The 27,852-nt window shown below is 39.3% G+C and overlaps 1 protein-coding gene across 2 annotated transcripts; it reads left to right on the top strand.

Moving 5' to 3' along the window:
• The first annotated feature begins 499 nt into the window (after positions 1–499).
• On the top strand, positions 500–27,148 carry LOC108877809 (endophilin-B2). 2 transcript variants are annotated; one of them, XM_018668005.2, is made up of 11 exons: positions 502–878; positions 2,480–2,621; positions 5,801–5,929; positions 8,321–8,454; positions 8,633–8,725; positions 10,414–10,476; positions 15,093–15,116; positions 15,243–15,332; positions 17,613–17,713; positions 22,328–22,550; positions 24,285–27,148. In XM_018668005.2, the coding sequence occupies exons 1-11, from the start codon at positions 816–818 to the stop codon at positions 24,390–24,392; spliced, it is 1,170 nt and encodes a 389-aa protein (XP_018523521.1). In that variant the 5' UTR covers positions 502–815; the 3' UTR covers positions 24,393–27,148. The 2 variants fall into 2 exon arrangements, with proteins under 2 accessions (XP_050934212.1, XP_018523521.1); XM_051078255.1 differs by lacking the exon at positions 10,414–10,476 and having other exon boundaries at positions 500–878.
• Positions 27,149–27,852: the final 704 nt, after the last annotated feature.

Here is a 27,852-nt window from a genome sequence, read left to right as displayed (position 1 = left end):
TAAGGTAACTTCTAAATGATGAGAAAGTATCCTTTTATTTTGAATTCATTGTGTTCATGGTGGCGTATTGAGGAATGAATTGAGTCCACATAATGTTTTTTTTCCTTCAAGTGTAACCAGAGGGTCTCTGTGGCATTTTCCTCCCAACTAAATATTCCACCCAAACAAATGAAGATTCCCATCTTTTGGAGATATCTGGGACCTCCTCTCCAGCTGTTTGTATGTGTTCTTACTTTACTTGTTCATTCACTTATATTTTAGTGTGTGTGTGAAGCACATTTTACTGTGTGTTGCTTGAGATTTTATGTAAATGAAAGCCTTACTCTCCAACGCAGTGAAGGTCAGTTGTGTTTGTTGTGCTCAAAGCAAAAAACTAAATCAGACTGAAAACAAATCATCATTATTACCATCACTATCACCATCATCATCATCACCACCAGCATCATCATCATCAGCAGCAGCAGCCGCATCGTTAATCACTCTGTGTAATCTACAGGACGCACCTTATTAAGTTTTCGCTGGAACTGCTTTGTAGTGAAAATTGAGAACGAGAATATGGATGTACCCATGTGCCAAGGTCATGGTGGAGGGACAGGACATGCTGCAGGGTGACAGGGTGACAGGGGGGAGTCGTGACTTCGGCCCCGTGTTGTGGGCTCTTTAAACGCAGGGCGGAGAGCAGATTTCCGATCGTCCATGAAGAGGATTACGGCTTCAGTTCTACGTCTGCTGCTACATCATCTCAGCTGATCCGAGGATTTCCTCTACAGGGAAACAAACAAGCCCTGTCAGTCTGCGCGGCTCAGTCCCACACCATGGATTTCAACGTCAAAAAACTGGCTTCTGATGCCGGGGTCTTCTTCACCCGGGCGATGCAGGTAAGAACACCCCCCGCTGCACACCGAGCAGTCCGCAGTTATGCGTAGATTGATTTCCCGACACGCTGTAAATACATCCTGCATGGATGAAAGGTGGCTGTGGGCCATGATGCTTGGTTTATTCTACACACTCAAAGCAGTTTCTAGTACTTTCGGTCATCACTGTGCAGATTAAAGCAGGTATATTTTGCGGTGTATTTTGAGGAGACGGTCAGCTGTAAAGCGATAAAGGCTTGTCAAGCCTCGATCCATTATTGATGACTGTGATCGAGTGTATTACCCATTAGACAAACAATACAGACTCCTCTGAGGAACAGACGACAGGGGGCAGTATCCTGTCATATTCAGTATCCAGTGGAAGCAGACTCACTGGAGTTCATGAAACATTTCACCATCCACACACATAAACAACGAAACTCACTCTGTGACTGTCGTCGAGTAAACGGTCGTAGTCTTGTATCATTAACGCAGGCCACTTGTATCGATCATCAAGGAAGATTTTAATCACAACATTTTACAATTGAGTTCTTGCTATAGGCTCTGTGACTCGCATAGTACAAATTAGTTAGCTCTGAAACAACTGTTTTTTTGCTTGATTGATTAATTATTTCGTCTTGTCTTGCACCTTTCTGGTGCCCAACCCATATGGACTTACAAGACACTGAACAATTACCATGGTGGCTTGGTAATAACAGTTAACCTGTGTATTCTTTGCAAGAGGGGGGTTTAATCAGGGAAGTGTGACCCACTCAGAATCATCTCTTGAAGGGAGCTGAACCACAACCTCACACAGCAGCTGAGCCACCACAGTAGCTGTTATTTATGATAATCTCAGCATTAGCATCTTAATGCAACCACTGAGTTTCAGCACTGACGTCAGTTTACTAACACATGGATCAGCTACTGTAGCTTCATTTCTGCCATGTTTGATAGAATAAGTGGAAGTTCAGACTGCTTCTCTAGAAACACGACAAAGAGCCCAAGGTGTTGACCTGGCCTGCAAACTCCCCAGATTCCAATCTGACCCAGCATCTGTGGGACCTCCCTAATACCTGACCCATCAGGGCATGGACATGGGACCTCAGTTTATGTGGTGTGATGGTTGCACTGTCCTGCTGGAAGAGGCCCCTGCTATTAGGGAGTGCCGTTGTCATTAGGTGGGTGGTACATGTCAAATTACCATCTAGACAAAAACCAGAACTCACCAGAACATTCTATTGTAACGAGATGATCAATATTATTCACTTCACCTGTCAATGGTTTTAATGTTATGGCTGATCAGTGTATTGTGTTCCCTTTAAAGAGTAACTGAATCAGCAGCTGGAGACCTTGTTTCTGCAGACCTTCAGTGGTTTAACTTCTCACCTCAGTGCACTGAAGTAGAAGTGTACTTCAGGGTGTGTCAGTTCACTGTGGCATCACTGTTGGGTTTGGTTACAGGAGTAACAGAGAACACGTCTGATCTGCATCAGTTATATTCCATCACATTAAAGTAGTGCTGAAAAGCCCACACATGTCCACATGTTCCTGACAAGTCAGCATATATGTATACTCTATGTTGTTCCTCCGCTGTGCACTCAGGCTCCTGACTTGTCTCCTAGTTCACAGAGGAGAAGCTGGGCCAAGCTGAGAAGACAGAGCTGGATCCTCACTTAGAGAACCTGATCAGTCGTGCTGATGGCACCAAGAACTGGACTGAAAAAATCTTGAGACAAACAGAGGTGCTCCTGCAGCCCAACCCAAGTAAGTTCTGCTCAGTCTGTAGGAAGACATGTGACCTCCCAACTAGAATTTACATCTCCTCACAACTACAGTCATTATTCCACACAGTCCCAGTCCCAGAACCAACAAATGACATGGATGGCTTTCTGATGAGTCAAAAGTATATCTGAATAAGAAAGAAAAAAAATTGAAAATGTAAATAAGTCTGATGCAATAATGGTGGTAAAAAGAAATGAATTGTATTTTTAGGTTTTTTGTTTGCATGACCTCTAATTATTTTACTGATTAAATCTAACAGAAAGTCACCAACATCGTTCATTTTATCAAAAACATTATTCATTTTATTTTTTGATGACCTTTGTCACCCCTGGGACTCCACAGCTGTCTGAAACATGCTTTTATCTTGGTTAAACAGGAGTTCTTTTGAAATTTGACATTTTGAACATAATTTTGTCAATAATGTCCAACATTTTTCAATTGGTCATCCATCTGCACAGAAATTAGTCACACATGAATAGTCACAGACCTTCATAATGGATTCTGGTTGTAAAGTCTAACTGTGTATTTTTTTATCCTCCCATGCTCCAGTTGACCACACTGGTAAGTTTGTGAGTGCTGTGTAAGGGAAGACTGTGTGAACTCACTACTCAGTTCCTCCTCAATATTATTGACCTCATATGACCTGCTGTACATAGTAGCATATACACTCCTACAATATACCTACACTTTTTTGACCAAGGTTCATGTATGATCTATTGTATCATATCATATGTTTGAGGTTTAGTCCGCTGCACAGTGCATGGACTGACTTAGACTGTAGATACAGACAGGTGTTGAATTACTAATGACCCTCTATGCAGGAAAACACCTGCCAGCACTTGTTTGCTTGGATACAGCCAATGCTGCCTTCAGGGCTGCTGGGAACTGTAAAAAGCCAGTGGACAAATAACGGTTTCAAAACATTTGGCAGCATAGAGAAAGAAAGGCGGATCAATAATTAAGTCCTGGGCCCAGTCTGGGGCTCAGGGACCACCTCTGCGTGTGAAAATTAATCTTAATGTTCAGTAAACCAGCTTTTAGCTTGCTGCTCTTTATAATTCATCTTGTTGGGTGGAATTTAGCTTTAAGTATACTGAGTGATTTGTTTGCTGCTGGAGGCAGACGTTTCTCTGAAACTCACCGTAAAAGAATGGTTCCTATAAGCTTCATGAATATGATTGACATTCTGTCATTACCCTATCAGAACTGCTGGATATAAACATGTGTAAATCATACAAACTATGATAAAAAGACATGGAATCTGAAAATATTCCATAGCAAATAACAAAGTGTCAGTGTTCATGATAAAACTACAGACTTAAAAATGAACAAGAACAATAACAACTTGGTGATGCAGCATGTGGTTCCTCCTACAGGTGAGCCTAGGTCATCACTAATATTAACACATATAAGAGTACAGTTATGCTGGGATCTGACTACACAATTGTTTTTTTCCTTCATGATTGTCACCATGTCAGATTAGGTAATCACAGTACAAGCACACTACAAGTTTCACCTCGACTAATCATTGTTCAAGTCCTTGATGTGTTTGACATGAGGTGCATTCGAAATCGACCTCACCTGACTTGATGGTCAGTTTGAACTGCTGCTGACTGCTGGAGAGGCGTATAAGACTGCAGTCAAATTGGACACATTCAGGCATTTCCTGGGGTGTTACTGGGCTGACAGCTGACTTTTGTGGAGAAATGTATTTTTGTCCAGTAGGCTACTTGAAATTGAAACTGAGCAACATTTTCAATTGAATTGAAAAGCCATGAAATTTGTGGAGCTACCTTTTGTTTTCTAGCAATGAGCAATATTTAATCAACTAACTTGGTGCCATATTTTTTAAACAATTTTGTAAGTGAGCAACATCTTAATGTAAATGCTTCTTTTTTTCCACCATTAACCAGTTAAAAAGTTAAGCTTTTTAAAATGTGCAGGATCCAGGTGTGTTCATAGATGGACCAGTAATATACCCCATGTCAATTTGTTTTGAGCTGTTTGTCATTTGTTTTTGGGATGCTGTCATAATGCAGTGTACCAGGAGATGGCAGCATAATCAAAATGACTCTGTACTAGATCTCCAGCCATGTCTGAGGACTTGAGCTGAACAGAAAGGAAGCTTTTCTGGATAGAAATCCTTTCACCTCATAGGAACCTGTCTTAAATGCAGTCAAGATCATTTACGTTGTCTCTTGTAGTTGTATAGAACTTTCCAACTCTGACTATAAAATCTAGTGACTAATTTTATTTTAGAACCACAAAAAAGGCCTCAGTTTTTCTCATCCAGTTGTTTTATCTTTATGCGCTTCTGTTAAATTGTACAAAAGTATAAAAATGTGGGGTAATATTTTTGTTCAAAGATAGAACATGTTACTCAGTGAGCATCAGAGGTGTTGGTAGGTGAGGTTTGTTATCTTGACATCTAACTCTGGACAAGTAAGCCTATTTCCAAAAAAATATTTATTGTTCCACCCTGTTCTCTGTTGTTTTGTTGACTGCAGAGAATCAGTAAGTTAGTGCAGTAATCAGTTAGCTCATGATGTTCTGTGCTGATGGGCTTCATACAGAAATTCCTCCCTACTATATTGCAGGAATTTGTTTTGTTTCCAGTCAGTGCACTAATAATTCAGGCAGTGATTACTTTAAGTCACATATACAAATACAGCTGCACAGTGAGTCAAATCAACACGATGTGCCAGCTTTAACAGATGTGTGATAGTTAACATATGAGTGAAATTTCATCTCAAGGCACTTTATAGCAACACATAAGAAAGGTATGTTGTTCCACTATAACATGTGGACCAACACAGGAAAAGTGGAATAGCAGACTCTCAGCAGGTCATTAATGTTAGAAAGCTTCATCAGAGCAAATGTGGCTAGTTATTATAATAGCCAGTAGAAGCCTAGGGCTCAGAGCTCATCTCTAAATGCATATCTGTCAGGTCAATGTCAAGAGCTTTGCAGCAGCTTTATTTTCCAGAAATAATCATTAATTCAGTCTTTGGATGTTCATACAGAAGTTCTAACAGTTGCCATTTTGTGCTGATTATTTTGATTTAGGCTCCTAAAACTCTGACTCAAACAGGCACAACCACTATTTTTACATCTGGTGTGTACGGTTTCACAGTGGTCTCTTTATCACGTCATGTTTCCAGGTGCTCGAATAGAGGGGTTCATCTACGACAAATTTGACAAGAAGCTACCCTCCAGGATGACCAACCCAGAGCTGCTGGGCCAGTACATGCTGGAAGCTGCCAATGAATTTGGTCCAGAGACACCATATGGTCAGTGGAGCTGTCACTGAAACCGATACTGCTTCACTTAATGAGACTCTGAGTTAGTGTCACGCAGCCACTACCATCTACTGTCCTGATGAAGTATTAAAGGGCTTGGGTGTGATGTGATTGTGAAGCAGCTTTCTCTCTATTTGCAATAGTAATTAAATAGTTTACAGACCATCTGTAAACTGCTAGAACATTTAACAGCATTTATTTGGATGTAATGAATAAGACAGTAGACCTGGTCAGTCTGTACCTGAAAGTGCTGTTTTTCCAAAACCATGTGGGATCAAGTTCAGCTTTCTGTTTTGATAGTGTGTATGTAGTTTAGTAGATCATTGGTATTGGATATTGATATTGGAGTCCACCTTTCTCACACAGGATTCAGAATGCTTATCCACATACTGGCGATGCACAGGAAATGTTCAGAAATCACTGGTGCATTTGCACTATTCATGTAATGCAGAAGACAACATTCAGTCATGAGTTCATTCAGTATTACACTGTCAGATAACACAGGTGGCTCTCTTCCTTATTAAAGCAATGTGATGTGGTGAATCTTTAATCATTGCACTGGATTGTTGCCATCAGTATCCACAGATGTTGTCAATTCAACCAGGACTGAATGCTTAAAACTACAGTAATTGATCATGTTGGTCAGTTGTGGGCTGTAGAAAAACACAACATTGAAATTAATATTATGAACTGCAGAGTTGGGCACTAACTCTCTGTGGTTCTGACACTAAGAGGCAAAAGAGTCAAGATGTGGTCATTTGATTGATTGTTCAAAATATTTGTTGGCGTTACTTTAAGGAGTTTACCTTCTGGAGCTATCACATAAAGAAAATCTTTAATGATAAATAATCTCTCCAGCTTTGTTGACTATCAGTCATTAACTGTTGGTCCACCCTCACAGTATAACCCAGCAGCAGTCTAGAGAAACAAGTGTCTGTAAGGACACTGCCTCTTCCCTACCATCATCTGATCATTCCATTCTGAGCGTTTCAAACAAAAACAAACTGGTTCTCAGCTGGAAGCAATAAATATCAGGTGTTCAAACACTGACAACATCAGTGGGCGTGTCACGTTCCAAAGGGAGGATGGAGATGGCAACACTGGAGAGGGCCTGTGAGGGTCTGCCAACAAATATCTGTAATAACACAACTAATGCCCTCCATCAGTGATGCATCACTGATTACAGTGGTTCTGCTTAAAACTGGTGGAAATGCAGGCTGGTTTGCTGGATCCTAAACAGAAATTATTCAAGAACCAGAGCTAATTTGATGGAAAAGAGGTATCAGTTGCATTCAAAGAACCTCAGGTGATGAATATGGTTTTCAGTTGGTTACATTCTTTTGCTGTAATTATGACTCAGTATGAGTCAATGTCATATTGAGGAGACAGAGCTCACAGCACATTTACAGAATCTATTAGGGATGTAACGATACAAAAATCTCACAATACGATGATACCTCAGTAACAAGTCCACAATATGGTATTTACTGCCATATTTAAAAAAAAAAAATATGGCAAAACAATCTGTTTAGGCATTCATTTTGACTTTAAAAACAGTCAGTTGGTTAATAAACTGCAAAGAACAGTCAGTAATATTCCCCGATGTGTCTGACAGTGACTGCGTATTGTTTTTTGTTTATCTGTCTCCTTCTCACTCTCTCATTTGGTGACATGGGGAAACTGAAATGCTTCCACATGTCAGATCTAAAAGATGCTGGGGCATCCTCAGTTTCAAAGGCTTCGTCTCTCTCCCCTGCTCTGTTCTCCCTCACCTCCAACACCAGCATCTGCCTGCTTCACTGTAGATTTGAAGAGGGAGTGAGCACAGCGCAAAGGATGATGGTCTGTGTAGTTCTAATTTCTCTTCGCTTTGCTCCACCACGGCTGTAACTAAACTACAGTTTTGCCTGGAAGACCTATCATTTGTTACTGTCCAGGTCCATGACAGTATCGAGACACTTTTGCTCTTGCGATATCGTGAGATTGACAATACAGTTACATCCCTAGAATCTCATGAAAATCATTTGTTTTTCTCTGACTGCCATTCCAGACTTGATGTAGCAATGACAAACCTCTAACACAAGTTTATGCCTTACACAGGTTTTCCCATAACATTGACTCTGGATCTTTGTGGTCCCCATAGAATGGCTTTCCATAATTTTGGTGGCACCGTGGCCTTCAGGCCAAAATGTCCAGTTGAACAACCGGAAAAATATCATCAGTCAGATAACTCAGCTTGTAGTTCTCTGCAAAACACAAGTTATCTAGGTCTTCAAGGAATCCTGTTTTAGTAATATGTTTACATGAAACTTTGTACTTTGTCACTAGCTTTCACATAGTGTGTAATACAAGTGTGCATATGTGTATTTGTGCCAATTGTAGGTAGCACCCTGATAACAGTGGGAGAGTACCAGAAGAGACTGGGAGGGGCCGAGCGTGAGTTCCTCCAAACCTCAGCTGCCACCTTCCTCACTCCTCTACGCAACTTCCTGGAAGGAGACTGGAGGACTATATCAGTAACTCTGACTGACTGATCAATTTACTTCAACTTACTACACCTCTGACCTTTGTCTGATTTTGTGCTGTTTTCTATGAAATGGCTGTACTGTTGAATGGATAGAAACCAACTGTTGTAAGGTTTGTTCCCTGCAACAGATCCAGTGTTTCTGACTGGATCCATCTTGTCCTTTGCAGAAAGAGAAGCGACTTCTGGAGAATCGACGACTGGATCTTGACATCTGCAAAGCACGTCTGAAAAAAGCCAAGCAGGCAGAAGCCAAAGCAGCAGTGAGTTTCATCTTGTCACTGTTGTTGTTGTTGTTGCTGCTTTCCCCTGTTCTTATTTCCCCTCCAAACAAGATTTACAGATTTAAGTGGTGAGAGTGCAGTAAAAGATGGTTAAGTTCTGGGATATAAAACTAAAACAATGCAGGAGTACCAGGCTACAACCTGCAGAGCAGGCAGGGTTTAACATTGAACCTCTAATCCCACCAACTGTGATTTGATTGGTTTAACTGTCAGATTTGCATGTGTTGTATTTAGAATTTTGATCTCTTTTTTCACACAATCACATGATCAAAATGTGCTCATTTAAATAGCAATCTGCTATGTGATCACACATCATCTACACACTCTCTGACATACATACTGGTGTTGTTCTCTGTACCACACTGTTCTCCAAACACCAGCCACACTCAGTGCTCACAGCTGGCATCCATTCACAATCAATGATTTGATAGTTAAACCAATCAAACCACTGTGGGTGGGAATAAACATTCAGTGCTGAACACTGCCATTCTGCAGGCTGCAGCCCGGTATACTTGAAATATTCAGCTGAAAGATGTTAAAATACTCATCTAGCAGAACTGCTTCACTGTAAGTGGCCCCTTTCACATTACATGTGTCTATTTAATCCATTGTTAACATAAAATAATTGCTTATTGCAGCTTAACCAATAGTCACATAAACAAAACCAGATGGCTTCATAGGAAGAGACTCATAGGAAGATAATGGATTAGCACATTTCTAAATGCAATATTTTATTGGTACAGATCCTTGTTAAAATATGTGCAGACAGAATTGAAAAAACTGAAAATGAACGTTAAAGTTTTATTTAGTCTTTTTTGACATTAAAAATGTAAAGCAGATAAAAGTTAGGTAGTAACACTCAGGTAGAGGACTGGTGACATAAACTGGTGAAATGTCATGGGCCAGAATGACACAATCAGCAAAACACCTCAACTATCAAGTCTTTATAGTCCTATATCACAAAACAAGTTCAGCTTTGTCTAACTCTCTTTGGTTTACCTGGCTTCCTGGGTTTTTAATCCAGCCATGAGTATGTTCATTTTAAAAGGGCAGAGCCATAACATCAGAACCAAAGTCCACAGTTTAACTTAAAGAAAGAGTAAGGAATATTATACCGGAATATTATACAGTATATACCTTGTGGTTGGTGCTTAGTAGTCTATAATGAGTATGGATTATCCACAGATAATCTGTTTATTTTTACATGGTGACCTTATGGGGAATTTGTGTCATCATGATGGATAAACTAGATTGAATTAACAGTTCAAAGTAAAGTTAGCCTGTTAAATTCTGCATGGATTTTTAAAGCAACAGAGGGTTTTTTTCTGTACAGTTATCTCTTTGATCCCATTTAGTCTGTCCTCTGCTGTGGGGGGGTGGGGGCTACTCACAGCATGGTGGTCATGGCTAGACATAAAGTACAGAGCCTTAGTTCTTGTTCAAAGTAATCAATGAGTCTATAAGCAGGGTTTTTTTTTTTAAGGAAATAGCCAAAAAATCACCCCCCCCCCCCCCCTTTGAACTTGTTTTAAATGATCTGCACTTGCGTTTCTTCTGCTTAGTTTTCTTTATGTCTGTATTCTTTTGGCTAACTTTTTTTCTGCTTAACAACTGTAACTGCATGACTGTACCAACATTTGTTTCCCCCTCCCTGCTCTTATTTGTAGGCTGCACCTGATTTTCAGGAGACAAGGCCTCGAAATTATGTTCTGTCTGCCAGTGCATCAGCGGTAAGAGTCCCAAGAGAAAGACATGGCACACATGCAGGGCCTATGTCTTTAGCCCCTTTTACACAGCCTGTTCAAGGCGGGAATATAGTGCCATTACTCCACCTTGGTTAAGGATTAAGCTGCCCTCTGTGGTTCTGTGTAAACAGACAAAGGTATCAGAGGGTCTTAACACCAGTAGTGCATGATCTGTGTGTAAAAGGGACTACTGAGCATTAGCTGGGCTAACATGCTAGCACTTAAGTTACTTAAGTTTTTCTTTGCCACTGTCGCCTAGTGCTGCTCATGGTGGGATTTGTTGGGTCTCTCTCTGTAAATACCTATTTTAAAGAGTATGGTCTAGGCCTACTCTATATGAAAAGTGCCTTGAGATGACTTTTGTTGTCATATGGTGCAATATAAATAAAACTGAATTGAATTAACCTAAGCTGGATGTCTTAGGACTGTGGGAGGAAGCTAGAGTACCCGGAGAGAACCCATCCAAGCACAGGACTGCACAGGAACATGCAAACTCAACACAGAAAAGCCCTGGGCTCAAACCCAGAACCTTTTTGCCGTGAGGCGACAGCGCTTATTCTGCTTATTCTGCCATTGACAAGTTTATTATTGATTATTAATGTATATAAATGCATGAATGTTTAAGAAGAATTTTAATGGTGTAGCTCCTCAAGGTGGAGTTGTTGGGTCATTTAGTGCATAACATTGCATCATAAGTTATTGGAACTATAGCTGTAAAAGAAATGAAGTATCAAGAAACATAAAATGGAAATCCTCAAGTAAAGTCCAATACCACAAGACTGTATTAAAGTATAGAGCTTGAGTGGATGTACTTAGTTACTTTCCACCAGTGTTATTGACCTCATGTCTACAGATACTGGACTGCTACATGGTTACTGTAACTAATCTCAGATAATCAGTAATTATTATTATTATTATCAGTGACCCTTTTTATTGTGTCAATATGAATTGAGGCAGATATGACACAATTTCTGTGTATTATTATTATTATTATTATTATTATTATTACTGTATACTGGTTTAGTGTTGCTTTCAGATGATAATATATGGTGGAACTTTAGGCTGTTATTAAAATGATTTGAACTGCAGAAATCTGCTCTCATACTGGATCATAGAATCACCTGTTAAACCACCTCCGCAGCTGGTTTTATTTTAGATTATCATTGGTACATGGTAAATGGACTACACTTATATAGAGCTAGTCATATCAACCACTCCTAGCGCTTTACACTACAGGTCACATTCACCCATTCACACAGACACTTATGCCGTGCTTGTTCTACATATACACGGTGCTCTTTCCCAAGTTTAAACCTTAAACTTCAGTCACGACACAGCAACAGTCCTGACAGATTCAGTTGATTTTTAGATAAAGAAAAAGTTTACATCAAATCAGAATTAGGAATAAGAAAGTTACACTGCAGTGAAATATCATCATATTTTATGTATAGTAGTTGTCTTATCACAGTGAATGGATTTTTTTTTAAATGAACACATTGGTCCTGTGTTGAGTTAAAAGGTCTGATGCCTGACTCTCAGTTTGTTCTCTTTGTGTTGGCTCTATAACTGAACCAGCTGCAGAGTGGCTGGGAGAGCTGGGATGTTATGACGGATCCCACTGTGTCAGAGCAGAGGAAGGTTGTACATGTAAACATCTGTTAGCAGTAAAATAGAGCTAGAATTTTGACATTCTGTGCTGTTTATTTATGGTGGTAGAAATGTGAGAGCTTTTAGTCATTCTCCAGTGATTTAGTCAATGTTCTGTGGCAAATACTGTTTTCATCCACCTCTTCTCCTGTCCAAAAAGCCCCAAGGTCACTTTGCCATTCCATCCTTTAGTTCCTAAATTTAGTTTTGATGTAGATATGGTCAGGTAAAGGCAGAGACAGATGGGGGTGGGGGGGTGTGTGTGGTGTGTATGGTTATTTGAAACCTATGTTTGTAACATTATTATACATTATGAAACATGTTTAACGTTTAACCTTGTCGTTCATCCACGCAGTAACTGTGATTTCCCTCATTGTCTCCAACACGTATCCTTTTCCAGTTTATTTTTGAAGTTACCTTATATGAACACATAATCAGAAACACTGAACTGAAACACTGAACACTTTTCTACTTGCAAATATTCATTATGTAAAGTTGGGGGGCACAATACAACAAACTTTCATTAGTCTTCAGCATGTGCAGGATGTAGCGTATAGATCAATTTCTGTTCAGGCTGGTGGCCAACGACAGCCACTGTAAGACACAAGCATGTCACATGAGCATTTACGGTACATTCAAGGTCAAATCAGGCTCTGTCTTTATTTGACAATTTTAATCACACCCATTCTTTGAATAGAATGCTCTTTGTAAAAATCACAACAATACACAGTAATTTTGACTAAATTACAGTTTACCAGATTAACCATCGTAGGCTAAAATCTTGAACACTGTAGGCGAGGTTGAAGTTTCGTTTAAACAATCACTGTGATCTGAGGTGTCAGTGACAGCTCATAACATTTCAAAATAAAGAAAACAAAGACACAGCTATGGCCTTCACAGCCACAGCAGCACATAAGAATAATAGAGTTGTGAAGAGTAAAAGTGTAGCTGCAAAAACCCCAATCATAATCATAATCATAATCATAATTGTGGGGTAGCAGTACTGAATAAATGGAACAGGCCAATTGAGTTGCAATACTTGAGTGACTCCTTCAGTTTAATTTATTACATTTCTCATCATTGGTTTGGGATCTGGGATTTTTTTTTCACTTACATTTGACAGCAACAAAAAATCTTGTTTTAGCCAGTCTTTAGTGGTTTAACTCATTCTGCTACTGTGGTGTAGCATTGTACTCTAAGATGTGTCAGTACACTGATACATCACTGTTGGGTGTGGTTTTGGTTGCAACAGAGCACACATCTGTGTTGCCTGAGATACAACAGACTCTAAACTTTCAAGTAGATGGGGCAGTCAGCACAACTTCTCTGGATTTTTAGAAAAGATATAAAACTAAATAAAAAATAGACTTAACTTACTGTTTTTCTAAAATGTTACATTTGTTGAGCTGTTTATTATTTCATCTTATTTAGCTTGTGTATGATATACAAAATTAGAGACGTTCATGAAAAGAGCCTCTGTCACAATGTGGACACAGCCAAAATGATAGTGTTTGTATTAGCAGGGCTGTTTTTAGGCATATGCAAACTATAATAATCTAATAGACACTGTAATACTTCACATCTTGAAAGTATGAGACCAAGGATGTCCTGAGCCAATCTGAAGGCTTTAGATGGCAGCCAGGCAAGTCATTTTTGATTAATGTAATCTAGGTAATGATTATGCCAGATGTTTGCTCATGGATGCATGCATGATTACATGTTGTTACACAACAACATCTTCATGCCTTATGTGGCAGGACTGTCGGAGAAATTCAAAATAATTTTCTCCAAACACAACATCCCGGTGCACTTCAGATCCAACAACACCCTTAGACAGAAAATGGTTCATCCCAAGGACAAGACATCCAAGCATAACCTCACTGCATTGCACACTGCACATTAGTGCAGCCACTTATAACGTAATCCTGAAATCCTTACCCAGGTGATTTAACCCCCATTCACACCTGGAGACATGAGACCCTAACAATTCACATAACGACAGGGTGGGTTAATGACACTCAGGACCACTTCCAAGAGTTTAAATACCTGGGACTACCTAACCAGTTTTCAGAACATAGGAAGCCTTTCAGATTAGAGGTGAAACGTCTTCAGGAAACCTAAAAGAAATCCAGTTGGCTTAGGACTACCATGACCTGGATAACTGAGAATCTACGTAGACATACAGTATTTCAGTGATTCTGTTGGTTCTCCTGTTGGTCGAAAACTTAATTAATTTCAAGAGATTTATTTCACAAAATCCAATACAAAATATCATAAGAAACCAAATCAAAGAAGAGTTGGTATTCACATAAAAGAAATTTGGATGCAGAGCCATTCAGTTGTCAAACATACCTTAACAGCTTTATTAAGGTGTATTTTGGTTCAGTGTGTGCTGCAAAAGCTGTGTAATGCAGAAATTAATATTGGATCATGAAACACGGTAAGGACATGTGTAAGTGAAAACCTGACGCCTGAATCGTAATCAGAGAACCATACAGATATATCGAAAAATAGGTTTTTATGCTCCATTTGATTATGAACAAAACCGAATTAAGCTAAAAAAAAAAAAAAAATCACTAAAATATCCATTGGTAGGTAGCTCTAGCAAAGCAGACTGTGTAAAATCAATATACAGTATGATCTAAATGAATTTGTTTTAAAAGAATAGAAATTAAATTGTTGCAATTAAATAAAATAATCTAGCCAAAAATAAAGTCTGTATTTAATTGTTAATTCAGAGTTGTTTGAAAACTGACTTGGGATCAGGGGTCAAGATCAAGTTAACTTGCTGTTAAACTGGTTAGATTAAACTAAACCCAGTTTCTGTAAAATTTTCCTAAATTTTGTTTATCTTGTTTATTCCCCTCAGGACAGACAGCTTAGGTTGTTTGATGTTTGAGTCTGGAGAATGGTTCATGATTGTTTTCTTTCTGTTCTCACATTGCTTCTCTCAGCTGCTGAGTGAGGAAGTGGACAAGGTAAGTATCACTGGTTAAGATAGTGTCAGGCTATCTATGTTTGTGTCTAAATGTTCCATTAAAAACAGGACGTGTTGTTAGGGCCACTTTAATACCTCCTTCCTGTATTTTCATTTCCACCTACAGGCAGAGCACGAGCTTCGTGTTGCTCAGACTGAGTTTGACCGACAAGCTGAGGTCACCAGACTGCTGCTAGAAGGCATCAGCAGCACACATGTGAGTCTGTGACGCCAGTTGTGTGATGGAACACTGTTAGTCAGACCATACTGTCCAGAATAATGATAGAGGAAATGAGCAACATGAATCATTGTATCGTTTATCCAAAATATTGCAGAGATTTTCAGAATCATTGAGAATTACTGAACACATTCACTGTCTGAAAGAATGTTACCCAGGAGCATTCCATGCTACAACAACAAAGACAACAAAGAATCCCTTACACATGGTAGGCTTATTATAGGGTGATTCCAGCATACAGTATTTTAAGAGCAGATATTTTTTATTCAGTGGATTTTGTTACGTTTGGACAGAACTGCTGTGCACCCTTACCTTACATGTCCAGATGTGAGAGTGATACTGATCTCCTCATCTAACTCTCTGCCAGTGAATACATGTTTTATTTCCAAAAGTTTTAATATTCTGAGCTAGCATAGAATAGCAGCATAAGGTATAGCTCAGGTTTCAGCCAAAATGGCAACTCTGCTCAGGTTGACGGTGGGGGAGCAGCAGCTAGACCTGGATCTATTTTTAAAGTGGTGAGTGAAGTCATGGCCAAAACGATGAGTGACTTAGTGTCAGATATGAAAAAAGAACAACCTGAATTTCAAGCTAGCTTTGGAAAGGATATGAAAGCAGGGCAGGACACCCAGACTACTGAAATCAACAAGAAAATTCAAGACACAACAGGTCAATTTTGAGAGAAAGTGGCAGGAACAGAAAAGACGGATATTAGAGTTAAAGACACTATAATCCAACTAGCACTGCCCGACAAACTGGAATGTCCCTCCTGATGTAACAACATTCATATTACCAGAAAATGTTGAGGGCACATCCATGCATCTGGGTCAGTGGTTCGACCCCCAGCTCTTCCAGTCTACATGTTTAAGTATCCCTGAACAACATGCAGAACCTTAAATTGCATGTACCATAGGTATATGAGTGGTTGTGAGAAGCACTGTATCAGTGTTTGTGTGAATGGGTGAAGTGAATGTGACTCATAGTGTGAAGCACTTTGAGTCGTCATTAAAAGTAGAAAAGTGCTATGTAAATGCAGTCCATTCCATTTTATAATTATTTGTAGAGGAAGACAGAACTGGGAGACTCTCTGGGCTCACATCTGGGAAAAATAAGAATTGAAAGGGCTGATCATGCCACCAGCTGGCATACCACCATGCTCAATGATGGTTGGGTTCCTGCACTTTACAACCAAGTAGAAAGTCTTCCTTTGTCTTCCTGTTTCTTTTGTCTTCCTGTTTTATTTTGTTACCTCCTTTTTTCAGTCCAAAGTGTGTTCCATTTGTAATCATTGCATGAGTCTATATAGTCTTTTGTTTTCTTTAAGTTCTTTCTTAAAGCAAGTGTACTCCTTTCTCTTCTATTGCACCTCCTCAGCATATTCACGGTCGGAATTTACCCTTCTGTCTTGCATGTAGATTTTCTTCTCCCGGGCAGTATGCAGGACTTTCTCCTGGGATCATTGTCCTGTTGCATGACCCAATTCCAGCCAAGCTTTAGCTGTCGGCTGTCGTTTGTGCTTATATGCTGTGTTTGGTTTTTGCCAAATGTGATACTGTGCATTATGGCCAAACATCTCCACTTTGGTTTTCCTGGCAACCCATCCAAACAAGCCAAATTTTTATACACAATCCATGCAAAATATGATTTGCACCACCCGTCTGCAGAAAGACAATTGGCAAAAATACTGGAAGAAATTGGACTGTTACCCATATGAAATGAACACTGATTAGATTTTTCCCATTCTCTTCTCACTCTCATTAATGTTTGTTAATGATAAGCAAGAACTGATGTTCTGTGCCCCATGTTTTTCTATATTACACAAGAAATGTTGTAATTAAAAAAGTTTTAAAAACATAAACTGAAAAAAAAATCTTCACATTTAATTACAGTTTGTTATTGTTCTTTTTTTCTTCATACATTGTTTTATGCACTCACCTGTCAGCCACCAATGAACGTACCAATGGAAGTGACACTTGAAGACTGACAGTTGTGAAAAAGAAAAGAACTGGAACATTTGTAGGAATATTTTTATTATGTTTTGCACATTCACATGTCAGGAGGCACATGTCATTCAAAGTTGTGCTGGATACACTGTGTGTTATTACATACAACCATTTAACAATGAATTCCAAGGAAAGCAATTGTAGAACCATTTAACCATTTTGGATTAAAATGAGGAAATCAGTATATTTAGTCTGTGGTTGTGCACTGGTGGGTATTGCACTTGTACTGAGTTAATCTTTCACATTTTCTCCTTAGCTCAACCACCTGCGTTGTTTGCAAGATTTTGCAGAGGCTCAGGCCACTTACTACGCCCAGTGTCATCACTACATGCAGGACCTTCAGAGGGAGCTCAACAGGTGAGCATTCATCACTGTTGGCAGCTTGAGCTGTAACATTTGTATGACAGAAATAGATTAGATTAGGATAAGAACAACTTTTGTTTTCAGGGACATTGTAAAAATTTAAGCCATTTAATGATGACACAAATGGAAGTATATCTCAAAACCACATGCTGCTTTTTTGGGTCTCACAAGGGAAAATATATTTCCCAAAATATTTTACATGAGATTACATTTGAGATACAACTAGGCATGGGTCAGTATGAGATTCTCATGGTATGATAACCTTAAGCAAATATATCAATTAATTGCAATTACAGCTCTAAAATAAGTCTATATAAGTCATTTAAACCTGCAACTCAAGAAGCTCAGAACATAAATAACTGAATTCTTTTCTGTGGAAAAATAACACAGAATAAAATTAAAACATATGCAGTCTCGTTTAGAGAGCCTAAACCTACAGTTCAGCAATCTCTGCTCTTCTCCGCTCTGCAATGTAACATTAGTGGATGTTAGCTAGTTAATTGTTATGTGCTGCAGTACTAAGCCTGTGGTATTTATTTCACTTTATTTTCACTTAATTTGTGAGCTTTCGGTCTATCAGACCTTCGTCAGAGTATACACAACTCAGCAATGAGCAGACAGGCCAAGATACCCAGTCACCTCCTAATCACTGGTGGTATGCAGTACACCTGTGTCATCCCTGGTGATTTAGAGAGGGGTGGAGCACAGTGAATATAGAAAACAATAAGAAAGCACCTTATACTGACAATATTCATTTATAATTCCATCACATTATCATTGAGGCTTAGATCATAACATATCAGTGATATCCAGATTAAATAAAAAAAAAAATCTCAAAATAGGATAAAGAGCTATGGAGAGATATCAGTCATAGGCCATCATAAACCACAGACCTCAAGACAATAACAAAGACAAAATCTTAAATTACATTATACTCGTATCAAAATCCTCATTGAGGCCCATAGGTTGAAGTGCATCTAAAGTGTGAATCCAATATAGCTCCCTTTGACATATCTTTCTTTCCATATCTTTCTCTCTTGGCAGTACAATGTTCAATGCCCTGAAATCATAAAGAGGAGATAGGGAGTGAAGATTCATTGAAATGACGGGATAGTTCACATCATTGCATCTGATGGGGCTCTTATGTTCTCTGATCCTTTGTTTTAGCATACGTGTAGTTTTCCCTATATATGTCTTATGAATCTATACAAGTCTACATGGACATTTTAATTGATAAATTACATTCTCTGTGCTGTATGTGATATAGCCCTTTATAGGAAAACTGCCCGATCTTAGATGTCTAAAAACAGAGGTTTTATATGTATTGTGGCACTGGGCACAGAAGCCACATGGGTAATTTCCATCTTTTAAAGGGGGGGAATCTGAGAGTCTGTTTTGGATCTGCCATAATGTTTGCCCGCACAAGCTTGTGTGTAAATTAGGGCTTCTTTTATAGACTGGGGGGGGGGGCTCCTAGAATTGCTGTGCTAATACTGGGTCAGAGGTCAAAATAGGCCAATATTTTAGAATAGTATTTTTGAGGATATGGGCCTGAGGGGTGTATATGGTAATACAGGAGATGGACTGAGTAAGTGAGTAAGTGGCTTGGTAAGCCTCATCAATACTCTGTAAAGAATAGCCTCTGTTGAGAAAGCATTTTTTTCATTGTAACAACTTTATCAATAAATTCTGCATTAGAATGACAAAGGTGTCTCAGTCATAGAACTGGCTCTTAGGTAAACCATATTTCAGAATGCAACAGTTAGAAAGAATGTATTCCTATCTGTTTCTTTTTGATACAGAGTAGTGATGAGGCTCCCATTATAGTACTCTATCCACATATCTAGGACACATGTTTATGGTCATATTCTATTGAGAACTTGAGGTCAGGGTTCCAACTGTTAAGGAGATTAAAACTCAGATGATGTGCGCAGGGGGATAGTCTTCCTGACTGTACCATTTCAATTGGGACAGTGTAATAGTAGAACAAAAGAATGTGAGAAAGAAGAGAAATGAAGAGGAATAAATTGATTTGCACAGAATAATCGACTTGAGCACAAGAAGAAGATTGCAACAGAGAGCAGCAAAGCGTGGCCTGTGCGTTTGCTGCGCAGAAGAACCCCCCCCCCCCAAAAAAAGCAAGGTGTACTGTACCTAATGAGCAGCCTAAATCAGACAAAAGGAAGCAAAAGGCGGTGTACCATAAAGCAGGGTGAATGCAACAGTGATGCAGAGGAAAATGCAATTGGGATGCAGGAAGATGCAATAATGCAGGGAAGGCCATAATGTGGGGAATGCAACAGGGATGCAGGAAAATGTGATAATGCAGGGAGAAGGCCATGATGGGGGAAATGCAGCTGGAGCAGCTGGTGTGGTAGGGACTGGAGGAGCAGCTGCCCGTTCCGTGTGGAAGAAGAAGAACGCCGACTGAAATGATAGCGTTCTGAGATGAGGAACGACAGATTCCCTGGTTTATAAATGTTGCGCTTGTCTCAGGTCTCTTTGAGTGAGCGGGGGCGTCTTGGTAGATACTGACGGCAGCACGCTTTCCGGCTCACGAAACTGAGAGAACAACGTTGCGGTGCTGAAATGACAGCGGAATGACAACGGAGAGAGAGAATATTTTACACTGTGCTAGCTTATAGGTGATTGGCTCTAGTTGGGTGTGTCAGGTTGTGACTGGATGAAAACAGAATTGGTAGGTGGGGCTTAGAGATAGCAGGAAACAACTTCTGATTCAGCTGGTATGTGCAGATAGACACTCTCCCTGACTGAACTTTCGCTAAGCTTCATTTCAGTTTGAGGACCATATATAACTTGCCTAAAATGGGACTTGTATCATATTATAGATATCATATATAAATACAAATCTGAGACCAAAACTAATGATTGAAGTTTTACACAATATAATCTTTGAAGATCTCAAAATCTCCCACTTGTATTTATTTTTACAATAAGAAACAAAAACAGAAAAAAAACAGAAACTTACAATGAAAACAAAAACAAAGTGAATCACACCAAAAAATGAAAACCGTCAACAAGAGTCCAGAACAGCAATAACTAAAAGTAACATCTGTGAGATTCATCAGTTTTTGTTTTAGTGACTTTCTGAAAGAGAATGTGTATTTGATGAGTTTAATGTAGGTAGAGACCGCACCAAACAGAAGAAGCTCTATAGACAACATACAGTCTGTTGGTGGACATTATCAGAGCTCAGTATATACTAGTTTAAAACACAAGTGCGGTATATTATTCCAAATGCCCCTTACCATCATGAACATGTCCTCAATCTGATCAGACCAAGAGGGATTATTTAATTTGGTTTCAGTGCTCAACACACAACATCCCATCTGTAGACAAACTGAGTGGAGCTGCTGCAGCAAGAACATTCCCACTACCAAACACAATGGGTAGGACATTTAGTTTTGGCAAGTTTTTTTTTTTTTTTTTTGTTTTAGCACTAATTTGTTTATTCTCACCTATTTTGTAACACTGAGCAACATGACATGCCAATTCTCAGCTCACCACAGCGATACTGTCTGGTAAGGCAGTGTCACTTTTGATGTATTACCAGCACTTCTAAAATTATTTTCAGCATTTTTATTAAATGATGAATGTGAAGTATCTATTACTTACTTTAATCCACCCAAAGATGACTTCACAGAAAGTCCATGAAATGATTAATATATGATATATGAGAACAGCCTTGGAGGTGATCAAAACTAAAAAGTGCACCAGAGATAACTTAAAAACAAACTATATTCGAGTCCTAATTATATTGATTATTATAATTGATTATTATTATTATTATTATATATTGAGTTTAATTGAAATTGTATTTATTTGCACAAGTTAAAATCAAACAAATGGAATAGAAATAAAAATCAAGGGCTTATTCATTACTTAAGGTAGGAGTGAATCTGTGTGTTTGTTTACAAGTATTTCATGAAATGATTTGGATGATTGCCCTTCCTGAATAATTAACCTGTTTGTGAGCCCAGTGGCAAAAAAAAAGAGATTTGATTTTGATTTTCTGCTAATAAGCAAATGTTAGCATGCTAATAAGCTAAAGTAAGCATGCTAAAGTAAGCATAAACATAACCTGTTAAACACCAGCATGTTTGCATTGACACTATGAGCATATTAGCATGCTGACATTAACATTTAGATGAGAACACAGTTGTGCTTGAATATAGTCTCACTGAACTGCTAGTGTTCTTTCCAGCTCAAGTTCTCATTAATGGTGATTCAGAGGACAAATAAATCATATGTCTGATTTTTTAAATATATGATATCATCATTTTCAAACATGAGAAAAGATGACAAAAAAATCTGAGTATGCAAAAGGAATGCCAAAAAATATAACCAAATACAGAAGATGCGTCAGAATACAAGGACAGGAATTCAAAAACAGGCAGATATCTCTATAAAGACACCACACAGCCCAGCTTCCAAGTCTGTTTTCACTTTTTTTCACTTTTAGCATGAAACATGAAACAATGATACATGTCTGGATGTGATCACTATCTCGTCTTTTTGCAGGATAGCATAACAGCCTCAAATAAACAAACTAGAAATCTACTCATTTGTCCTCCAAACTTCATGCAGATGTGCTAATGCTGTCGGTGCCGTCTGCCCCAACCCTGTCTCGTCTGCTTTACTGTCTGGACCATCATCTCCTGGGGCCACAGTTTCGTCCTTGTCCAGCCAAAAGCCCAGCTCACTGGCTATGGAGCAGATGCAGTTCCCTGCCACAGGCACCAGAAAGGCCAAGGTGCTATATGACTATGACGCCCATGATGCCAGTGAGCTCTCCCTCTTGGCTGATGAGGTACAGTAGGAAATTCTGACTCATCCCACACAAACGTCTCCATTATGCAAGGAACAATGTCTGACAAATCAGGAAGCAGTAAGAGTTTCCGCTATATGACTGCATGTATCGCACACTAAAAGTATACTCACACACTGAACATTCCTGCCTCTTCTTGCCTGTAGGCTGAAAATATTTTTAAAAAAACATCAACGTCAGGTTTTCATGTGGATCTATCAATCCAGTTTCTCAATGCAGGATCACAAGGGCCTGGGGACTTTCCCAGCATACACTGATACAGCAATATGTACATTGTAAAAATTATTGGTTGCTGTTTATACCAGCCCTGATGTGATCTGTTCTCAGTGCAACTTATAAAAGATGAGAGACAAAATCATAGTAGCAAAAACACATTTTAACTTCAGCTAAAACTTTGGCTGAGGTTTCAACATTGTGGGTATTTATAAACATGTTAAACCAGTCTCTTAGGATGGATGAAACTTATGCAGCTACCAGTGTAATACCATCCATGCAGCAGATATGGAATCTACACAATGTATCTACAGATACACATCTACACAGAGGAGCTAGGGATAAATGAAAACACCTGTGTAGGAACATCCTTGGTGAACTACTTTATATGTGAAAACAGTAGTAAATAGCCTTTTGTTTCTTCAGAGGGAGCCTGTGTGATGTCTGACAAATGTGATGTCACTTGGGTCAGCATCAGTTGGCTCTGATGACTACAAGTTTGAAGATGAAAAAATCTGGTGGTGTGGAATTAGAAAGACATGAGCTTATCAGACCTCTGTAGCCAGCTCCTCATCTCTGGAACAACAGATCACAGTGAATGTCAGCAGCATGTAGGGAATGATTTTGACATGTAGTTGTGCCCTTCCAGTGCTGACTCTTGCTGCCCAGTCATTCACCAGTTGCACCTTAAATGTGAAACTTTGATTTGCAATAGAAAAGGTGTTCTGACATGAATGTCAGTCAGTGTATCGGCTTAACAGCTGGACCCCAGAACAGACAGAGAATCACACACAAGAGCAGTTACAGGAGTCTTTAATTCACTCAGTAAGGAACAGAGGGTGGGGGGAGATGGAGGAAACTGGGTGGATGGAGTTCTTGATCCTGAGGCAGAAGGAGTCCTCAAGGATGAGAGGAACTGAGTTGAATCTGAGGCAGAAAGTGGGTAGTGGAGTAGACTGAGGACATAGGAGAAAGTTGTATAAGAGCAAGCACAATAATAGTTTTACACTGTAAGTTTTTCACTAGAAAACACAAGGAGTTAGGCCTGAGTATTACTGCAGTAGGAGAACGGACTATCTGGCAAAGAGTGGAGATCAGACCAGGGTCTTAATACTGCAGGAGATGAGATGTACTTTAATTGTGCTCACTCTGTTTCCTGTCCCATTTGCTTTCTGGTCTGGTCTTACAACAATAATTGTCCAGACACTAATTAGAGGAAATGGAGGCAGATAAAGTAGACAGGAGAATGAGACAGATGAAACCATGGGGTCAGGAAAACAAAACACACGCACACACACACACACACACACACACACGCACACACAGGGATTAAAGACGTAATTGTCACTTCATGTGCAAGATATTGCTTCCCTGTTTCCCTTTCATCAAGAAACAACCTCATGAATTTAGGGAATATTTTCTATTTTGATAGTTCTATTTTGGTAGAACATTTTTTGCTATCTGCCCTTTTTATCTTAAAATGTCTTCCTTTTTTTTCTCCAGCTCATTACTGTATACACCGTACCAGGAATGGACCCTGATTGGTTGATTGGAGAACGGGGAAATGAAAAAGGCAAAGTCCCTGTCACCTACCTTGAACTGCTGAGCTAATGGACCTATCAGCAGGACACATACACACACACACTTGCAAAAAACTCTATCTACTATCATCTGTGCATTTAGTACACTTAGTGTATTTTGAACCGTGGCTGTCTGAAACACTTATGCAAATCTGTCTGTTGGTTTCTATAGTTTCTATAAATATAGATGACTAAAGAGAGGAAATTGCAGGAAACACTTGTGATTGTTTGATGTGGCCATGTGGGTCATTACAAGTTTCCTCTTATTCCAGTTATTTGTATCCAAAGTGTGATAAGCTGCACTCTCTCATTTTTGTTATTTTGTTTTTGTGAAACTCAAGTCTTGTCAATCTTATGTGTGTTTTATTGCAAAGCATTCAAGAGCCATGCAAAGACCTTGTATAATCCATCAAAGGATAATTCAGATTTATTATTACTTGGGTCTTAGTTTTGTTATTTGGGCTATCTTTTGTATCTGTTATGATAATGTAATACTCACCAAAGTAATTGCTGAGATCTGGGAACACAGTGACAATGAAAACTTTAACAGGACAAGAAACACAGGCAGTCAGACAGACAGGCAGACAGGGTTCACTTTGGCTGTCAGCTTAAACAGCCAAAGTGAACCCGGAATGTCTGGGTCCTGCTTTACATTTGTAATGCAAATTACAAAGTCTTGGAAGATAACCATACTCAGCAGTATATCAGTTTGTGTAGATAATGATTTTATGGTAATATTTATTTTTTAATGGCCCTTAACAAACACTGTTCCCAGAACCCCGAGACCATTGTGGTTAAGTGTCTTCAGCTTGACAGAATGAGTGGAATGGCCACGGCCATTTCAGACATGTCTGTAGTAACAACAGGACATGGAGCAGTAAAAGTTTGGAAACATGACATCTGAAGAGAGCATTCCTAGATATCACTGATACAGAAGAAACAAGTAATTCTGATGTAAGTGTTGCTGAAGTGAGAACTGTAGTTTCTTTTTATGCTAACAAATAAGATATTTTAGCAGATGTTCATTCATCTGCAAATATGGATCACACTCTTCATTTTGGAAGACAAACAAACCAAAAACAGATGAAACACAGCAACAGTCAGAGTTTGCACTCAGTTACAGAAGTAGTAAAGCAGTGACAAGTGTGTGTGTGTGTGTATACACCATGGCAAGTATAATAGATCAAAGTATAACCACACAGTTGGTCTGTAAACTATGATGGAATTTTATGGCAGATACTTTGAGTAATAATTTTTTTACAATTGTCCTTTATTTTCTCTTCCAAATAAGTTTGTTAGATCTGGAGGTTTATTGTCAACCTGTCAGATTGTCTCTCTCCCTGTGTTTGTAAACCCGTGTGACACCTTTTAGTAATGCTCCCATCAACATCTTAGCAATTAAAGTGGTGAGTAAAATTACAGTTTAAAAAACTGACCCAGGGTGTAATAAACCAGAAGTATCCTTTGTAGGATAATGTAGGGGATAGTTGTGATTTCTTATATCTGCTTGCTGCCACTTTCATCTCTACAATCTCCAGCTGTGATAACAAAACTTTTTTTCTGTCTCATTATCTTTTCTTAAAACTCAGCAAAACAATTTTAGTACATCCATCATGTGCTGAGAAGGGCTTTTAACTAAAATGGAATAGAAATTCTGAATATTTCTGATCTTCACCCTTGCACTGCAACCCTCATAGAACTAGGAGCATCCATACTGGGAGACTTGGAAGTTTCTGTTTCAGTTTTTTAAATATGGAAGTTAATTGGTAAGCTCAGCATTTTACCAGTGCAGTGGCACTATCCGTGGACAATATACAGTGTGTGTTTCTATAGAAGCCCATTCTGGTGATGTGATCATGCTTAGTAATCATGTTTTATTGGTTGGTTGACATTTTAAATGTGAATTCCTGAAATGTTATGCAGACACATAATATAAATGTACTTCCTCTGTTTCTCTACAGCTCAGTTCATCATGAAATCAAAACTCAAAGTATAAGGATACAAAATGATGCTAGCCTAAAGAAATTTTTAAACAATACTAATAAATAGATCACAGAGGCAAAAAATTATGAGAATGTGGGTGGTGAAGGTGGAGAGAGATAGCAGCATATAGTTAGCAGAAGTCCCAGAACAGCTAGCTAGCTTTGACAGCTGACAGACAACAGCTGAATGGTACACACTGCTCCTTTATTCTACAGTGCTGAACACTTACCATACAATGCCAGGTCTCCATGGCTCTAACATTCAGTACATGAACAGTAGGATATAGTAATCATAACTTTCACCAACCCTCTTCAGAGAAGGGCACAGGCTGGTGGACATCGATCAGTGCACCATAGTCCAACATAACAAAACAGTGGAAGGCACCAGCTGTGGCGCTGTTCAGCATTACAGTAGATCCACGTTACCAAACTCTTGACTAGCCTTACTATATTACACTCTGTGTAACTTCCTTAATAAATGTAGCAAGAGAAAGTTAAAATTACTTGACACTGAGTGATTTAGTTTGCTGTCATCAGAGTTGACCTGACATGCAGAACTGATGTTCAGGAAAATAGCTCACACTCATCAACTTGAAAGAAAGTGGAGTTTTGTGTGACCCTAAATGTTTGTGTGTAACTATCTACAAATGATGTAAGATGCTTGTTTGGATGGTTTACATAATCAGTAACAGTGCAATAAGTGTGAGTCACAGCTGTGTGTAAAGTTGTACCCCTATCAAAAAAGGCAATTCCCAGTGTGATTTCACGGTCACTCATGCTAATATTAGAACTGGAGTACACAGTAGTTAAGTGTGTCTGACATCACTGACATAGATATTCCTGGTTCCCAGAGAATGATACTGAGCATGTGACCCACTAACTTTTCCCCTAGGGCCACCCTTCCCATGATGGTCAGTCATTAAAGTTACAGTGAAACATAAGTTATAGCACCTTTATCTCCACTAATGTGATGTATTTCCTGTGTGAAATGCAATATCTCGGCAGGGTTTAGTTATGATGGATTTGAATCAAATCCTTTGATCTGAGTGAATATCTCTGAAGCAGTCAGTGCCACGTGTACCACCCACCTAAACACTGTTTTAGATTAAGCACACACTGCCAATAGCAACACTCCCCAATGTCAGGGGCCTCCCCTAGCAGGATAATGCTCCCACCACACCACAAAAATTGCTCAGAAATGTCTCGAGGAACATGACAAAGAGCCCCAGGTGTTGACCTGGCACTCAGACACCCCAGATCCCAATCTGACCCAGCATCTGTGGGATGATCCAGAACAAGTCAGATCCATGGAGGCCCTATCCCGCAACCCACAGGCTGCCATCTGCTGCCAATGTCCTGGTGCCAGACACTACAGGAGATCTTCAGAGATTCCATGTCCAAGCCCCAACAAGTCAGAGCTGTTTTGCCAGTATGAGGGGGACCTATGCAATATTAGGCAGGTCCCACAGGTACTGAATCAGATTGGGATCTGGGGAATTTGGAGCCCAG

Source organism: Lates calcarifer, linkage group LG2, assembly GCF_001640805.2.
Source record: "Lates calcarifer isolate ASB-BC8 linkage group LG2, TLL_Latcal_v3, whole genome shotgun sequence".
Lineage (NCBI taxonomy): Eukaryota > Metazoa > Chordata > Actinopteri > Centropomidae > Lates > Lates calcarifer.
This window is presented reverse-complemented; position numbering and strand designations above follow the sequence as displayed.

What these genes read in the sequence shown, in the direction of transcription:
- LOC108877809 (XM_018668005.2), top strand. Translation starts at nt 816, where the DNA reads ATGGATTTCAACGTCAAAAAACTGGCTTCTGATGCCGGGGTCTTCTTC. An exon ending in AAGGCATCAGCAGCACACAT is followed by an intron (nt 15,333 to 17,612) that starts GTGAGTCTGTGA and finishes TTTTCTCCTTAG; the next exon opens with CTCAACCACCTGCGTTGTTT. An exon ending in CTTCAGAGGGAGCTCAACAG is followed by an intron (nt 17,714 to 22,327) that starts GTGAGCATTCAT and finishes AACTTCATGCAG; the next exon opens with ATGTGCTAATGCTGTCGGTG.